This window comes from Gopherus evgoodei, chromosome 3 (assembly GCF_007399415.2).
Source record: "Gopherus evgoodei ecotype Sinaloan lineage chromosome 3, rGopEvg1_v1.p, whole genome shotgun sequence".
NCBI classification, from domain to species: Eukaryota; Metazoa; Chordata; order Testudines; family Testudinidae; genus Gopherus; species Gopherus evgoodei.
In genome coordinates, this window is record NC_044324.1 from 5,819,017 (window position 1) to 5,834,553 (window position 15,537).

Here is a 15,537-nt window from a genome sequence, read left to right on the forward strand (position 1 = left end):
CAGGCCCCACATGCCCCCTGTCCCGAGTCCAGCTGAGAAATACCCCAGCCCAGGTGCCCTGCAGGAGCCAACCTCCTGGCTGGTACCAACCCACTGCCGCCCCAAAGGAGGCAGGGAGCCCACTTGCCAAATGCTTTTTATTGGCCTAAAAACCCCACTTCTCAGAGCAGGAAACTTCTACAGTCTTTCGGCTGGAGACAAAACTCCCCAGCGAGCGCATGGAGGAGGTGGCGTCCCCCCCCCATGCATTTCTCTCAGGGAACCGGCCAAGGGCAGCCTGATACGGTAGCAGGCACAAGGCACCACACCTGGCAGGGCCCAGCTGCACGTTTCCTCGGCCCTGGGGGAGCCGGGCTGGAAGCCAAGGGCTCAGGGCAGGGCGTCAGGCCCGAGGCCTCGAGCAGTCGAGGCGGTCGGAGCCGGTCCAGTGCTCGGACATGGGCGGCAGGTGGCCCGCAGCAGAGGAAGCAGCGCTGCAGGTGCCAGTGCCCCAGGCTACCCCCCAAGTCTGGAGACAGGCAGGTCCCCTCAGGCCATTCAAGCCATTACTGTGGTAACAAATCCCATGCCATGGGCATCGCCCAGCCCCAACTGCCCCAGGTCCCAACTGCCCCGTCCGTGTGTGTTGTATGTAACACCGGCTCCTCTACACAGCAGGAGGGGCCGGGGCACAGAGCAGCGATGTGGGGCTTGGGGAGGGAGCCAGGCTCTTCTCCCCCCAGCAGGCAGCTCCCATGGGGACAAAGGTGGCCCCACTTTGAGCTAAGCTGCAGCTGCTTTTCAAAGTGACAGCAGGATCCACCCCCCCCCCAGCGCTCTGCATGCTCTGGGGCCCCCCTACGCTGGCGCAGGACAATGGGGCTCTGTTCACTTCGCTCCCACAGCGCTCGCTGAGCCAGCCACGGGGCACGCTCCCCAGACAGAGCTGCTATGTGCCCAGGTGGGGAGGGGGGAGCAGCGGCGTTCTCACCTCTCTCTGCCCTGCTCACAGCACGGCTGCGGGGCAGCCAGAGGAGCAGCACTGGCCAAGGACAGCTCCGCTGTGGGGCCGCAGCCCCTGGGAACTGGGTCCTTGCTCCCCCCACCTACAGCCTGCCACTACCAGGTCGAGGGGAACTCCCCCAGCCGCTTCTCCAGCTTCTGCTGACACCCCACAGGCTTCTGGGAGCTTTGGAGGGGAGTGGGGAGGTCCCCCCCCCCACGAAGCAGGAGGGGAGACTCCAGCATCTGGGACACTGCATCAGTGTGTGGACACAAAATCAGACTCCAGCCTTCCAGGGCCGGGTGCCCTGTGGGCATCACCTCTGCCCTCCACCCCATGGAGCCTCCGGGCCACCTCCATCCTGGCCACTCAGACGGGCTTTATTTCCCCCTCGCAGGGCTCTCCCAAGGGAGCCAAGAGCCGGCAGCCCCGCTGCCAGCGCTGTGGGGGCCTGGGTGAGGCCGTGCCATCTCCCTGCCCAATGAGGGCCTGGGGAGCGCTCCCTCCGTCCAGGGCAAGCTCAGCGAAATCGCACCTGCAGGGCTTGGGGAGCAGCTGCCCTCCGAGTCCCATGCTGCCCTCCGGGCACTTGCCCCATTTCCTGCCCTGCCTGGACTGCTCATTCCCACCTTCTGCCAACCAGGCAGTGCCCCCGCCCCTTTCCACAGGCCCCGGCTAGTGTGACGCTTGCTTCCAGACCAAACGCAACTCCCCTCACTGCCACATACCTCAGAGCTGGCGTGCAGCCACTGTAACGTTAGCTCGGCCCCCTTCTCTGCGCTCAGCACCCCCGTGGATGGGGAGAAGGCTCTGATCCGTTTCACACCCCCCCCCCCCGAAAAAGGCACAGCTACCGACCGCAGACAGGCAAGCCAAAACCCTGATCGTCCAGTCCATGCACCCACTGCCTGGGAGAAAGGCAGTCTGACCGGGGGGCGGGCAGGCACACACAGCCCTTCCGGTTTCTGCCATGAGGGCAGCACAGGGGGAAAGACGAGAATTGCTGGCGATCAGGCAGGGGCAGGGATCGCTCTTCCCTGCTTGGAGAGATGTTAACAAAACCTCACCCCCAAAATAAAATAAGTTTAAAATAAAATTAGCTACAAAAATATGGAGCCCAACAGGCCAGTGCGGTGGTTCTGTGTGAGATGGCAGGCCTGGGGGATGCTCCGGGGCAGCCAGACCCAGCCGCTCTGGGTACGTCCCCATTCCTGGCACACCAGGCCAGCAGATAAATTAGAGAGACCGTCAGGAGAGGTGAAATCAAATAAATAGTTAAAAAGGCAGGGGCGGGGCGTCCGAGCGCCTCCTGCCACCCCGGCAGAGTCTGCACGTGCAGCCCCGACCCCCTCACGTTTGATGAACTTCATGAAACATGAGCTCCCGGGGGATGCGTGTCTCTGGGCCGAAGTTCTTGGACGCCCGCCGCTCGAAAGCTGCCACCATCTGCTTGACCACCTCGTCGAAGAAGACCGTGGCGAGCTGCGAGTGCAGCAGGGAGCGGAACTCGAAGGAGATCTGGGGAGGAGAGAGAGATGAGGGGCTGGGGGGGCGGAGCAGGGCAGGCTGGGCCAGAGCCCTTCCCTGGAACAAAAGACCGGGGGGACAGGGGCTGCCCTGTTCCGCAACGTCCAGCAAGGAACCTGCCAGCAGCGAATAGTTGCCTCCACACAAACCCTGTGGCTCAGCTGGGGAAACTGAGGACGAGAGAGAGGCTCACACAGCAAGTCACTGACAGAGCCAGGAGGAGAACCCAGGAGTCCTGACTCCCTGCCCCCACTGCTCTAACTGCCAGGCCTCGCCTCTCAGACAAATGTGCCCAGGTGGAACATTTGCTCCTGCTTCTCCTTCCCTTGAGAGGCGAACAGCAGTCGCTTGGTGGCTGAGGGCAGCATTTCGCCCCCTGCTTACCTCCTCCTCGAGGCCAACGACCTGGGGACAGGTGCTTCTAACCCGCCCATTATACAGCATGGGCTGGCCGCCCGGCAGCCACCTCTCCGATCCATCCCCAGCAGATTCACCGGGGGGACGACTCCACGTGGCGACTGGGTGGGTGGGGAATGGGGGAGGGCAGTCTGGGGGGGCTTACCGAGAAATCCACTGTGCAGGTGCGGGGGTAGCCTGGGATGCCGGGGCTGAAGCGCCAGCTGGTCTCCAGGTGGTTGAAGAGCCGTCCATCGGTGCAGATGGCCTGAGAAGGGACAGCAGGAGCGTGAGTCGAGGGGCTTTGCTACCAGAGCGCTGGGAAGCCAGGCTCCCTGGGGGGCTGAGTGCCCCACCCCGAACTGTTCCATCCCCACACATCCCTACCCTGAGTCCCGGCGCTCCCCGGCAGCCTCACCTTGACCAGGTGTGGGCGCACCAGGGTGACGATGGAGGTGTATCTCTCCAGCACGGGCGGGAAGCCCACTTCTAGCTGAGCCTTCACGTGGCCCGTGCGCTTGGAGACCACCACCGACTTCTTGCACCAGGGGACAAAGTGCCTGTAGTCATCCACGTTGGACACCACCTCGTACATTTCCTGCATGGAGTACCTGCCGGGGGAGACGCCGGTGCTGACTCGGTACTGCCCGTCCTGCAAGCACGGAGCCACTCAGGGCCGGGCTAGGGAACCGTCCACCTTCACCCCCAGCCGTGCCCCCCCCGCACGGGCCTCAATCCGGTTCGCAGAGCCCACGTCACGTCACAGACAGGTCAAGGGTTGACCGAGGCCTGGAGACCAACCTCCCGTTTTGCTACCAGCGCTGGGGCAAGCAGGTGAAGGACGCAGCCTGCTGGAGCGTGCCGGGAAAGCCCCACGCACCCTTAATTGGAACGCCCTCCAATGCCACTTACCCTATAATCCTCCTCTCCGAGTACTCCTTCCTTTTGTTGGTGAAAGGCCCCGTGAGGTTGATGAACGTCCGGCTGTGCTGGGTGCAGGGGCCCCAGTCCAGGCTGTTGATTGCCCAAGGCACGCGGCTCAGCAGAATCCCACAGAGAGACATGGCCCTGCAACTGGAAACGGGTCGGGATTAGCAGAGACCGACGGAGCCCGCTTGGCCAGGCAAGGGAAGGTGCTACTCCCCTTCGAGAGGTCACCTGATGCTGAGACTAGCTAAGCCCAAAGCCACTAAGAGCAGAGTGGGGCTGCGGGAGACGAAGGCGACGAAACACCCTCCCCAGCCAGGACGAGGGAATTCCCTCTCACATGCCAATCCCGTTCCCCTGGGGATCTATCGGTCGCGAAGTGCTGTATGGCCAAGCTGCATGCTGCGATCTCGTCACCGCTCCCACGCGGCCACTGCTGGGTTGAGTGACGCAGCAACTCTACCGACCAGTCTGTGGCAGGGAGCGACGCTGACTCCCGTATCGCAGTGAAGGAGCCGCTGACACCTGCTCCTACCAAGGGGATGTTTAATGAGCTACTCCTGGGGGAATCCTGCGCGTGCGCAGAATTTATGTCCCCCGCAGGTTTCTTTGCTTCCCTGCAGAAAAATGACTTTCTGATGGGGAAGCACAGGGAAGCCACAAGAGTGGTCATGTGACCCTCCTCATCAGGGGAAGACCCGGCTGGTGGCTCCTACCCTGCGCCGGGCTCAGCTGCTAGTCCTGGCTGGGCTGTGGAGGACAGGACTTTCTCTGCCCCTGCACAGCATCCAGGGCCATGTCGGACCCCAGATTTCTCCCCCGGCTGGCAGGAAGCTCTGCAACCCTCACCCCCACACTTCCTATACCCATCACTCCTGAGTTGCAGGGGGAGGGATCACTGTACAGAGAGCTGCTCTCCCATCCGTCCAACCCCCATGCATCCAGACCCCCTCATACCTAGACCCTCCCACTGTGCCTCACCCCCTCACACCCAGAATCCCCCCCAACGATGAACTCCACTGCCCCTGCTACTGTACCAACCCCACTCCCTCAGCATCTGGACCCCCCCACTGAGCCCCAACCATCTTCACCTGGACTCCCCTGCAGAGTTCCATTACTATTGCACCCAGAGACCCCCAGCAAGCCCCTGTGCATCCAGATCCTCCTGCACCTGAATCCTCCACTGAGCCACACGCACCCAGACTGCCCCACACAGAACCCTCTCAAACGAAATCTGGATCCCTCCACACTTGGATCCCGCCTTGCTGAGCCAGCCTGCCTGCCTGCATCTAGTGCACCTGGAACAGAGGGGCAGGGCCCTGGGTGTTTCTGGGGCAGACCCAGTCCTTGCATTGTTTGGGTTGGGTGCAGCCTCACCGCTGAGTCCGTGTCCTAGGGGCGGGGAGGAATTGCAGAGTGATCTCCTACCTCTGTGCAACCAGTCACCTGTGCTCCCCAAGGCCGTGCTGGGGCCGCCACATTTATTAGACAAATAAAATTGGCAGAATTCTAAAATATCGTGGGCAGCATTTGTATGGCGCAGAATATCCTATGGGCACAAATTACCCAAACCTGAGCTTTGATGTCTGATCTCCTGACAGACAGCACTGGGCGGGGGCCCTGGCATCAGCCCTATCTCTGAGGGGAGAGTGCCCCCTGCTCCATCACTGACCCTGCTCCCTGCAGCACAATGCCGCAACGGCGTCATCCCTGACTCGGAGGGGAGCTTGCTCCCATTAGCTCACTGGCCAGCAGTTCATGGCCCCAAACAAGCCCCCATGGTAGGGCAGGGCAGGGCGAGCGGCCAGCGGGCAGGGCTGGCTCCCTGGTGGGCAGGGTGAGCGGCCGGCTCCCCTGCGGGCAGGGCAGGGCAGGGCAGGGCGAGCGGCCGGCGGGGCGGGGCAGGGCAGGGCGAGCGGCCGGCGGGGCGGGGCAGGGCAGGGCGAGCGGCCGGCGGGGCGGGGCAGGGCAGGGCGAGCGGCCGGCGGGGCGGGGCAGGGCAGGGCGAGCGGCCGGCGGGGCGGGGCAGGGCAGGGCGAGCGGCGGGGCGGGGCGGGGCAGGGCGAGCGGCGGGGCGGGGCAGGGCAGGGCGAGCGGGCCGGCGGGGCGGGGCGGGGCAGGGCAGGGCGAGCGGCCGGCGGGGCGGGGCGGGGCAGGGCAGGGCGAGCGGCCGGCGGGGCGGGGCAGGGCAGGGCGAGCGGCCGGCGGGGCGGGGCAGGGCAGGGCGAGCGGCCGGCGGGGCGGGGCAGGGCAGGGCGAGCGGCCGGCGGGGCTGGGCAGGGCAGGGCAGGGCAGGGCAGGGCGAGCGGCCGGCGGGCAGGGCAGGGCAGGGCGAGCGGCCGGCGGGCAGGGCAGGGCAGGGCGAGCGGCCGGCGGGCAGGGCAGGGCAGGGCGAGCGGCCGGCGGGCAGGGCAGGGCAGGGCGAGCGGCCGGCGGGCAGGGCAGGGCAGGGCGAGCGGCCGGCGGGCAGCCTTCGTGCTCAGACACAGTAGCAGTTTACATCACCTCCTGCTTGTGCTCACTCAGAGCTTCGTGGAGGCAGCTCGGGAGGGCTCCCAGCGAGGGAGACCCTGACCCTCTCCTCCCTGCTGTAGATCACCTGCTGGCGAGTCAAGAGGCAGGCGGCCCCTCCCCTGTGCCCAGCCGCCTTACACAACAGCTGCCATGAGACCCGCCCATCAGGAGGGCAGCTCAGAGCAGGAAGAGAAGAGGTTCATTCACAGGAACAGCAGTCAGCTGAGCCGGCCAAAAGCCAATAAGGAGTGGCAAGTCCTTGGAGTTGGGTGCAACCGGGCAGGGCCTGCTATAAGGCCACAGGGACCACGCTTGCCCCATCTCCTTAGTCAGGGTGGCTGGTGAAACACAGGGCACCCTGCTCAGCTCTGCCCCCGCTGCCCTCCTCCGCGTCACGGGCACTGATGCAGGGGCTGAGAGTATCTGGATTTCTTGGGGGGGGGGGGCAGGGGAAGCAACGTGCCACCACTCTCTGCAGGCCCTGTAATAACACCCTGCTGCACCGGTGACCCATCGGTGCATAAGCAGACCCAGCGGCTATGCTGCCAAGCAGAGTTCAGGAGGAGGAGCGGGAGCCAGCGTTCCAAACCCTGGCAGGATGTCACAAGGCCCAGAGGCTTGGTTTGCCCTGCCCTGCCTGGACGTTAGCAATCCCTGGCGCTTTCTGAAAGAGCAGCGACTGGCCAAGATTTCCTCTCAGATCCACAGCTCTGGCTGCTGCTTCCCACCCCCGGCGTAGCCGCCTTTTGGCGGTCTACAGCCGCTCTGGTATCTTTGGACGAAAGGCGCTCTGGAAAAGCTGGGTCACTGGCAGTAATTGTCAGGAGCTATTTATGCTGGGTTCTGTGGGTTCTTCTCCACGGCCCTTGCAAGGCAGGTCAGTGTTCTCTCCGATTGATAGATGGGAAACTGACTGAAAACAGGACTTATCTGCCAAGGTCACCCAGCCTGTAAGAGGCAGAGCTCACTACCGAGGTCATGCTTCTAATGCCCTTGTATCCCATTCGGAGTTTGTTCTCTGGACCTCGCCCCCTGATGAAATTTCAGTTGGTGCTTTTGTTCTGTGATCCTCACAGCCTGGCACGCCAACCGCAGACAAGAGGAGAATCACAAACACAGAAGGGAAGCCAGCAACATGTGACCTCTCTCCTGCAAACAGTCCAGAGGCGGTTGACGGCCCTCGTGCCCTTGCCGCTGGAATGTTTGTGCTTCTGCCCGTTTCATTGGCAGGCTGGGGCTCTGACCCACCCTTTGAGCTGCGCTGGTGGCGTGGTTGGCCTCCCACGACAGCCTGGACAGACGGTTGATCTTCCGCAACCCAAGTCAACGTCGACGATTCAGAGTGCGACAGCGAACGCTCCCCCGGCTTCGCCACTTGACCCTGGCACTGGAGGCAGCAGGCAGCACTTACGCGCAAGCCAGCAACAGACCATTCAGTGACTATACCCAGCTGGGGAGACTGAGGCACAGGGCGGCAATGCGACTCGCCCACAACCAGGAACAGAACCCAGGAGTTCCTGACTCCCAACCCGCAGTTCAGACTGGTCGGGTTTTATCCCATTGGTTAAATGCCAACAAAACAAACAAGAAGTCCTGAAGTTCCCAACCCCCCAGCGAGCTTCTGCTTTGGCTGGAAGGGTGGGAATTGGACCTTATAATGACACTGGGAATGAGAGTCAATCCTGCCTTCAGGAACTTCCTTCCAACACCCCGGCAGATTCCACCCAGCACAACCAGCAGGTCACGTTCCATCGCCACTGGAAACTTTCCACTCAGGCTGTTCACTTACTTATATTTATAGATGCATCTGAAAACAGGTCACTCACCCTTTTCCCCAGAGACACCAGCAGAGGGGAAAGGTCTTTCTTTTCCAGTGGGCTGGGGCCACTCCAGATTCAGCCAGCCCAATGCCCCATCTCCTTCCAGCACCAGGAAAGCACAACAGACGTTGCTGGTGGTTCAGATTCGGGTAACGCATCTGAGATCTCCATGAGCCTAGAGGTCGCCTGGGCCCCCTCAGCCCTGCCTGAGTGGATGGACTCACTCTCCAGGGGACAGATTCCAAGTTCTATGCCTGACGCGGTGCAGCAGAGGACAAGAAGAATTTGTGCAGCAGAGCACAGCCTTCAGCTAGGAGTGCTTTGCCAGCCCTCCCACATTGCATCTCAAAACAAAACACACTCAATGGATTGCCTGCAAGATGCCACCTCCTGTTATTTATTCTGAGCTAGGTGCTGTGCAGATGCAGAGGAGAGGACTGCTGCCCTGAGGAACACGGCATCTCTTATCCCCAACACGTCAGTGACGAGCAGCCACCCTGGCTCCATTTCAGTGCCAGTCACAATGCCACTTAAACTCTCTCGGCTCCAAACTCTGGGAGTGTCCCCTGTGCTAACGGAGGCATCTGAACTTGAAAAGCACCTCGGTTATACCCAAGCTGTTGATTTTTTTGCTCGCACCTGCCAAGAAGCAGGACTGCGCCGAGGGTCTGATGCATTGCTGACAGACCAATGCATTGCAGCAACTTCCTGGCACGCACCTCCCACCAGAGGTCATCGCTGGAGGAGATGTAAGCCCTCAAAACTTCCAGGCCTTTTGAAAGGGAGGACATTCATTCTCAAAGCCTGGGCAAGAGGTGACATTTAATTCAGATCAATTCAACATTGTGTTTTCCAACTCAGGAGAGACTTTTACAAACCGCCATCTCCGGCAATTGCCCTTTAACTAGCACCTGATTCAGGGCTGCACCCATGTGTTTGGAAACTCGCAAAGGCTGCTGAATCTGGATCCTATTTCCTCTTCCTGCAAAGCATGACACTCCCTGGAAAGCTCTTTACATGTTATCATAACATCTTTCTTTGCTAAAGAAACTAACACCAACCTCCCCTACCCTGAAGGGGAAACCTAAAGGCCTGGTGCAGTCCAGCAAACCCCAGGGGCTAGGGATGTACCCTTCCTTGCTTCAGTGATGCTAGATCCCATTTAGATGCAGCAAGTTTTACTAAGCCAGTGGTTGCCCATGCGTGGTCCATGGATCCCCCATGGTTAGTCTTCAGCCAGCTAAGGCCGTTTCCTGGGGTGTTGCTGAGGGTCTGCAGCCAGCTAGCTGCTCACATCTGGTTCTTCAGTTCCAGAAGCTAAATTCCATTGAAAGAAGCGAAGTATCCGCGAAGAATTCCCCTCGCATCACCGCTTCCTGCGGACAATTGCTGAAGATGCCATAGGGACGTCGTCCGGCTGGGAGTGGAGATCTCCACAAGACCATCTCTGTGGCAATAGGTGTGTGGGCCAGATCCCCAGAACGTAAAACACCAACTTCCCTGACGCATCCAACCCAGCCCAAGCCCCCCATGCCGTGAGCGGCCCTGGCCGAGTCCCCACTGCCTCTTCTGGTGCACCCAATGCTGCATACAAGTGTCCCCCTCCCTTAGGCCCCCTCTCTGGGTCAGCCCTGATCCCCATGGCCCCACCCCCAGAGACCTCCCACTCTGGGCCAATCACCTCAGAGACCCCCTCTCAGTGCACTGGCCCCACAGCCCCACCCCAGACCCCCTCTCTGCCCCATGGCCCCATTCCCCCTCTGGACCCCTCCCCCCAGAGACCCTCTCTCTGCTCCCATGGCCCCACCCCCAGAGACCTCCCACTCTGGGCCAATCCCCTCAGAGACCCCCTCTCAGTGCACTGGCCCCACAGCCCCACCCCAGACCCCCTCTCTGCCCCATGGCCCCATTCCCCCTCTGGACCCCTCCCCCCAGAGACCCCCTCTCAGTGCACTGGCCCCACAGCCCCACCCCGGACCCCCTCTCTGCCCCATGGCCCCATTCCCCCTCTGGACCCCTCCCCCCAGAGACCCTCTCTCTGCTCCCATGGCCCCACCCCCCAGAGACCCCCTCTCTGCCCCCATGGCCCCACCCCCAGACACCCCCTCCCAGTGCCCTGGCCCCCATGGCCCCTCCCTCCATAACCCCCCTCTGGGCCCCTCCCCCCGGCGGCCCGCGGGCCCGCTCACCTGCCAGGCGGGGGCGCGCCCGGCCGCAGCCCCTGGCGCGCCCCCAGCCGCAGCACCGCGCGCAGCCGCCTGGCCGCCATGGGGGAGGGGTCCGGGCTCCGCGCTCCGTCCGCCACAGACACCGGCTCCGCCGCGCTGAACTCCCCCTCCCCCGTCACACACACAACGTCGCCGCGTCACTATAGAACCCACCGCGTCACAGCCAGGGGGCGGGGCTGTCCCGGTACCGTGGTGCATCATGGGGGTTGTAGTTTTCGGCGCCACAATGGTATAGGCGCTTGCGCTCCGCCGCCCGGAGCGTCATGGGAATTGTAGTCCCGCCGCCCTGAGGTGCCAATGGCGTTGTAGCGACGGCCCAGGTGCCTGATGGGAATTGTAGTCCATCTGGCAGGCAGGGCGGGGCTTGTGATCAAGGCAGCCAGCAGCTGGGGGCCAATGGGCTGCAAAGTGACCTCATGCCGTGGTGCAGCATGTCATAGCATGACACAGTCGCATCATCACCCTGTGATGCATCACGCTGCCGCATCATCCTATGACAACGCGGCCTAGTGGCCCCACTGCGCCATGCCCCCACACATCATCGCCCCGTGCCATGCTGGGACACAGCAGCACATGCTCATACGTCATCCTGACCTCCCACTGTGCCACGTGACATCGTCATGCTGCAACACGACATCATACAATCACAAAATACCAGGGTTGGAAGGGACCTCAGGAAGTATCTAGTCCAACCCCTTGCTCAAAGCAGGATCAATCCCCAACTAAATCACCAATCGACTCACTGTCCTAGCAGGTTGTCTCCCAGCGTGGCACTGCACCGTGGCATGTCCCCACGCTGCTACCTGCCCCCCAACATGTCAATCCACCCCAGGGAAACTTTCACTGCATTCAAATGTCACCTGTCACAATGACGCGTTTTGACAGTGCATTCCAATGTTGTCATATCAAAACTGACGACATGGAATTGAGCATAAAATTATCACAGCACATCAAAATATCATCACATCATCATGATTCCTTATTATTTGTATTTTCACAATGGGTAGAACCCCAGTCATGGACTCGGACACATCGGGACATTGCTGTGGCTCAAGGCAACGTCATCAACCTCAGGATGCTCATCTTCTTATCACACCAGGAAGCCATGTCATGACATCACAACACAACATCATCACACCTCCAACCAACGTAATATCATAATGACCTTCTCGCCAAAGTGAGCTTTGGATCCATGGACTTTCTTGCAGGATCCTAGACATTACCCTAAAAGAGTGACCCTGTCAAACCGCTTATCCATGTTTGATCTTTCTTTGACCAAAATCATAGTAAAATACACTTACTGTTGGGCTCTGGTTTTGCAATATGAATCTCAAAGCGTTTTACAGACTAATACGGAAATCAAAGTCTCAGAGCCCTCTTGGAAGGGTTAAAATTATGAAGCCCATTTTATAGATGGAGAAATTGGGGCACAGAAGAGTTAAGTAACCTGCCCAAAGGAAGCCTGTGTCACAGTCATGAAGAGAACCCAGGAGTCCTGACTCCTAGATCTACGCCTTAACCACAAGCTTAAGCAATTTATCATGGGACTGATTAGCAGTTATTGTCTAAACAGTTCCAGCTGTCCCTCTGTTTTCATCACCACAATGGTCCCTTTTGAACTTGGAATCTATGAATCATCTCCTAATTCCATTTTCTTTCAGGGAAACCAGTTACCAAAAACTCCTCCAATCCTGGCTCACAGAGAATTGTGCTAGGAACCCCCCAGCGTTGCTTCCTTTACGGACAAGGTGACAGGAGGAGGAGAGGCTACCCCACAAGGCCTATACAAGTGACTGGCAACGGGTTGTAAAACACAAGTCTGGTGATCTTGTGCTGCCGTGAAAGGCCTAGTTCCACGGCTTCCTCCTCCAGGCAAATATTTCACTGGTGAAAATATCACCAGCTGCTTTTTATGCCTTTTCAGCTCTATGATTTCACCTTGATTTCACTGTTAGGTAACACTCGGCTAATTGCAGGTCCAAAGCCATGATAAAAATAGCCCTGCTACACTATCAACAGCACACACAGTCTCCTGGCTCCTCCTCCTCTGAACTCAGTTCAACCAGAGATCAAAAGTAGAGCCCGGAGTGAAGCTGCCACGTTAGCCCCCAGACTGTGTCCCCCACACACTCCATGGCAGTCAATGTAAATATGTCTCTGGATGTTATTGCAAGAAACGGAGGGAGCAATTTCAAGCGGTGTCCCGTTATCCCTCCCAAATAGTGACAGGCAGGAAATTTAAATATAAACACCTTGTAACTGCAGAAAACAATTCTTCAGCTCATCTTGTTGCACCGATCCTTTATTTGTTTAAACAAGTCCATTTCTTCAAGGGTCTCCCAAAAGTTGCCCTGAGAAAAGCCAGATTGGCAGCTTCTTAAAGCCATCCTGATCTTTAGCTGGCTGGTGGAGACTACAGGGCCCACCCAACATGCAACGCTCCACATCAAGCTAAGCCTTATGGCCACAAGGCCCACTGGAACCTATAGTGTCCCCCAGGGTCAAGTGGTAAAGATTTGTGAGCCACTTTTGGGGCCTTGGCTCTGGCAGGTTTCAGCTGCACATGAGGTCGCTATCAGAGTCGTCCAAAAATGCTTATGTGAGGTCCCATGTAGCACCACTTTGTCATTGTGATTCACTATTTGTTAAGCAAAGACAATGTGTTAGGCACTGTATAAAATACAAGTCTCAAAACAATCCCCAGAGCATGAAGAGCCTACGATATAACAGCCCAATCCTGAAAACATCTCCAAGGGCAATGCTTACTTCCATGAGTAGACCCACTGAGTGCATACGTGGAAGTATTTACACCTGGGAGGGAGGGAGTGCAGGATCGTGACCCAAAAAACAGGCATAGAAATTAGAGCAGGCACTAACTGTGTAGCCCAGAGGAGGGAATGGATTTTGGATTTGTTTAACAGTTAATATCTTGTGAACATCATGGAAGCAGTGGGATTTTAGGAGGCACCTGAACTGAAGAGATCTGAGTTCTACACGACATGATCATGATGGTCCCTTCTGGCCTTAAAGTCTAGGAGATTCACTTCACCGTGCGACCTTCTCTCTGTCTCAGCTTCCTGAGTTCAAGCAGAGAGCACAGTCCATGTAGAACACAGATCTCCTGATTCCCAGACCTGTGCGTTAGCCACAAAGGACCAACCTTCCCTCTCCGAGGCCTGGTCTACGCTAGAAAATATTACTGGCATAGCTATGTCGGTTAGGAGCATGTAAAATATCACACCGCTAACCCATATGCCTGTGCTGGCCAAAGCTCTGATGTAGACACAGTTATAGCAGCAACAAAAAATATTTGGCAGGTTGTAGCTATTCCATTTGGAAAATAGGTGGAAAAACACTTTTGCTGGAATCAGCTGTGTTTCCACTAGGGGGTGCCAGGATATCTATATCAGCAAACCTTGTAAGTGTAGACTAGGCCTGAGAGGCTGCTTGGTCCAGAAGAGCAGACACTGTGCTGGGACTCAGGAGACCTGGATTCAGCCCTGGTCTACACTACAGCTGCATGACCTTGTGTGAGATGGTTAATCCCTCCATTTCCCTTCCATCCTTTATCTGCCTTGTCCAGATTCTAACTCTCTGGAGCAGGGACTGTCTCTTACCGTGTATTTGTAAGTAACTAGCACAGAAACTCAGCTGGGACTTCCACATCGCAACCACAAAAGAATCTGAGATCACCCTTGTAGCAAACTGATTTGTTTAGTCTGAATACTAAATACAAGTTGGTGGATAATGGGTGCTTTAGAAGCCCAAAGAATTAATGTCATAACTCAATCAACTATTAATTCTTGTTATTTAATTTCCAGTGGCCACTGTGGCCTACCAACCCATCCCACTTGGAAACCATCAGTTAATGGTGGTAGACCCATAGGGTTACTAGCAATTGACCAGATGTGTAGGTAGCGCAGTTCCTTGCCTGATTCTCTATTGCTAGCCCTTGGAGAACACAGAGGCACCCAGCTTCACCCGTGGGCCCAGTTTATCTATCCGTTTGCTCACCCGTCTCATCCTGGACCTGATTCCAGTGGGGTCGACTGATGGAATTGCCCTGAGGGAAACTCACAGGCTCACGTGGAAAAGCGGCTCTCGTCTGCCCTGCCCCTGTGGCAAAGTAGCCCAGGAGAGTTCCTGCACCCCAGGGTGGGCAGGCGGGGGGCCCAGCGTTAGTCCAGCCAGGGGGTCCTGGCACAGCCGGCAAGGAGGGAGGTGGCCCTAAGGGGTCTGCACACCATCTTAGGAAGGCTCTCCGGGAGACCCTGGCGCCCAGCTCCACATCCCTTGGCCAGGGGGAAACACTGGGGAGCTCCAAGGGGCCCAGGTCTCCCACCCCTCAGGGACCCCTGGGCCCAGCTCTCCCACCCCTGAGGGGATCCAAGTGCCCCCCATTCAGGGACCCCCAATGTCCCCCCCGAGGCCCGGCTCCCTTGCCCCTGAGGGGATCCAAGTGCCCCCCATTCAGGGACCCCCTAAGGCCCCCCCGAGGCCCGGCTCCGTCGCCCCTGAGGGGATCCAAGTGCCCCCCATTCAGGGACCCCCTAAGGCCCCCCCCGAGGCCGGGCTCCCCTCCCCTGAGGGGATCCAAGTGCCCCCCATTCAGGGACCCCCATGGTACTCCCCAATGCCCCCCAGAGGCCTGGTTCCCCACCCCTGAGGGGATCCAAGTGCCCCCCCATTCAGGGACCCCCTAAGGCCCCCCCCCGAGGCCGGGCTCCCCTCCCCTGAGGGGATCCAAGTGCCCCCCATTCAGGGACCCCCTAAGGCCCCCCCCGAGGCCGGGCTCCCCTCACCTGAGGGGTTCCAAGTGCCCCCCATTCAGGGACCCCCTAAGGCCCCCCCGAGGCCGGGCTCCCCTCTCCTGAGGGGTTCCAAGTGCCCCCCATTCAGGGACCCCCATGGTACTCCCCAATGCCCCCCCGAGGCCCGGCTCCCCACCCCTGAGGGATTCCAAGTGCCCCCCATTCAGGGACCCCCCAATGCCCCCCAGAGGCCTGGTTCCCCACCCCTGAGGGATTCCAAGTGCCCCCCATTCAGGGACCCCCTAAGGCCCCCCCGAGGCCGGGCTCCCCACCCCTGAGGGATTCCAAGTGCCCCCCATTCAGGGACCCCCATGGTACCCCCCAATGTCCCC

General features: G+C 59.3%; 1 protein-coding gene across 3 annotated transcripts; it reads right to left on the bottom strand.

Moving 5' to 3' along the window:
- Positions 1 to 123: 123 nt before the first annotated feature.
- Positions 124 to 14,688, bottom strand: COQ10A (coenzyme Q10A). Of its 3 annotated transcripts, none has more exons than XM_030554711.1 (5): positions 14,409 to 14,688; positions 3,818 to 3,979; positions 3,324 to 3,516; positions 3,072 to 3,173; positions 124 to 2,500 (listed from the first exon to the last, which is right to left on the bottom strand). In XM_030554711.1, the coding sequence occupies exons 2-5, from the start codon at positions 3,967 to 3,969 to the stop codon at positions 2,333 to 2,335; spliced, it is 615 nt and encodes a 204-aa protein (XP_030410571.1). In that variant the 5' UTR covers positions 3,970 to 3,979; positions 14,409 to 14,688; the 3' UTR covers positions 124 to 2,332. The 3 variants fall into 3 exon arrangements, with proteins under 3 accessions (XP_030410571.1, XP_030410570.1, XP_030410569.1); XM_030554710.1 differs by lacking the exon at positions 14,409 to 14,688 and adding an exon at positions 10,356 to 10,494; XM_030554709.1 differs by lacking the exon at positions 14,409 to 14,688 and adding an exon at positions 8,173 to 9,755.
- Between the last annotated feature and the right edge of the window lie 849 nt (positions 14,689 to 15,537).